General features: G+C 36.8%; 1 protein-coding gene across 2 annotated transcripts in view; it reads right to left on the bottom strand.

Annotated features, from left to right (window-relative positions):
- ssrp1a (structure specific recognition protein 1a) overlaps nucleotides 1-722 on the bottom strand; it is a 25,636-nt gene continuing 24,914 nt past the window's right edge. The window contains exon 18 of one of the 2 annotated variants that reach the window (XM_036568818.1): nucleotides 1-530. In XM_036568818.1, the coding sequence (XP_036424711.1) occupies nucleotides 450-530 (81 nt within the window). In that variant the 3' untranslated portion in view covers nucleotides 1-449. The remainder of the gene's footprint in view (nucleotides 531-722) is intronic. The other variant, XM_036568819.1, reaches the window with a different exon arrangement.

The following is a 722-nucleotide window of genomic DNA, read 5'->3' as shown; positions in this document are numbered from 1 at the left end:
CATTTATTAATCTTGAGACAGGATGACAGCTGAAAGTAGAAAACGCATCTATTCAAATCAAACATCTTATGGCCTGAAGTACAAGATATTAATTGAAAAAGGCAGAGAAAAATACTACTGAAAGAGCTAGAGTTCCCTGAATTTTTCTCAAATCTACCAATAATATAGAAAATAATGTCAATAAAGGGCTCTAGTTGGGCTGTTGTACACACAATTGCAATTATTAAAAAGAAAAAAAAGGCCTCAGCTACCCGCCTCTCCTCAGATCTTGGTCCATAAAGTGGAAAAGAGACAGAATGTAAACTTGTGCTTAAAATGCACATCATGCGGTGAGACAAACTCCTGGTCCAACGAAATGCTTTTGTGTGTACAGCTGAGTGCATGTGTGTGTTCTGTGACTGTGTGATGCCTGAGAAGTTGTAAAAATGTGCCATTGCAGATGAATGACTTCAGTCAGATCCTGACTCCTCCTCTGAGCTTGGTGGTGTAGAGGCAACCTCTTCCTCCTCTTCATCTTCATCATCAGACTGCTAGAAACAGAAAACAATGAAGAAATGAGAAAATAAGTGAAAAAAAATATCACCTACAGTTTCTCTCAATTCCTATATCACAAAAATTGGAGTCTTTCTCCTCTAAAGCTAAGTGTACACTTTTAAAATCCTAACATTAATCCTAATATCACAAACCTAACATCAGTTTTTCAGAGAATTTCTTGTATCTCT

This window comes from Colossoma macropomum, unplaced genomic scaffold, assembly GCF_904425465.1.
Source record: "Colossoma macropomum unplaced genomic scaffold, Colossoma_macropomum, whole genome shotgun sequence".
In the NCBI taxonomy this organism is placed as follows: Eukaryota; Metazoa; Chordata; class Actinopteri; order Characiformes; family Serrasalmidae; genus Colossoma; species Colossoma macropomum.
This window is presented reverse-complemented; position numbering and strand designations above follow the sequence as displayed.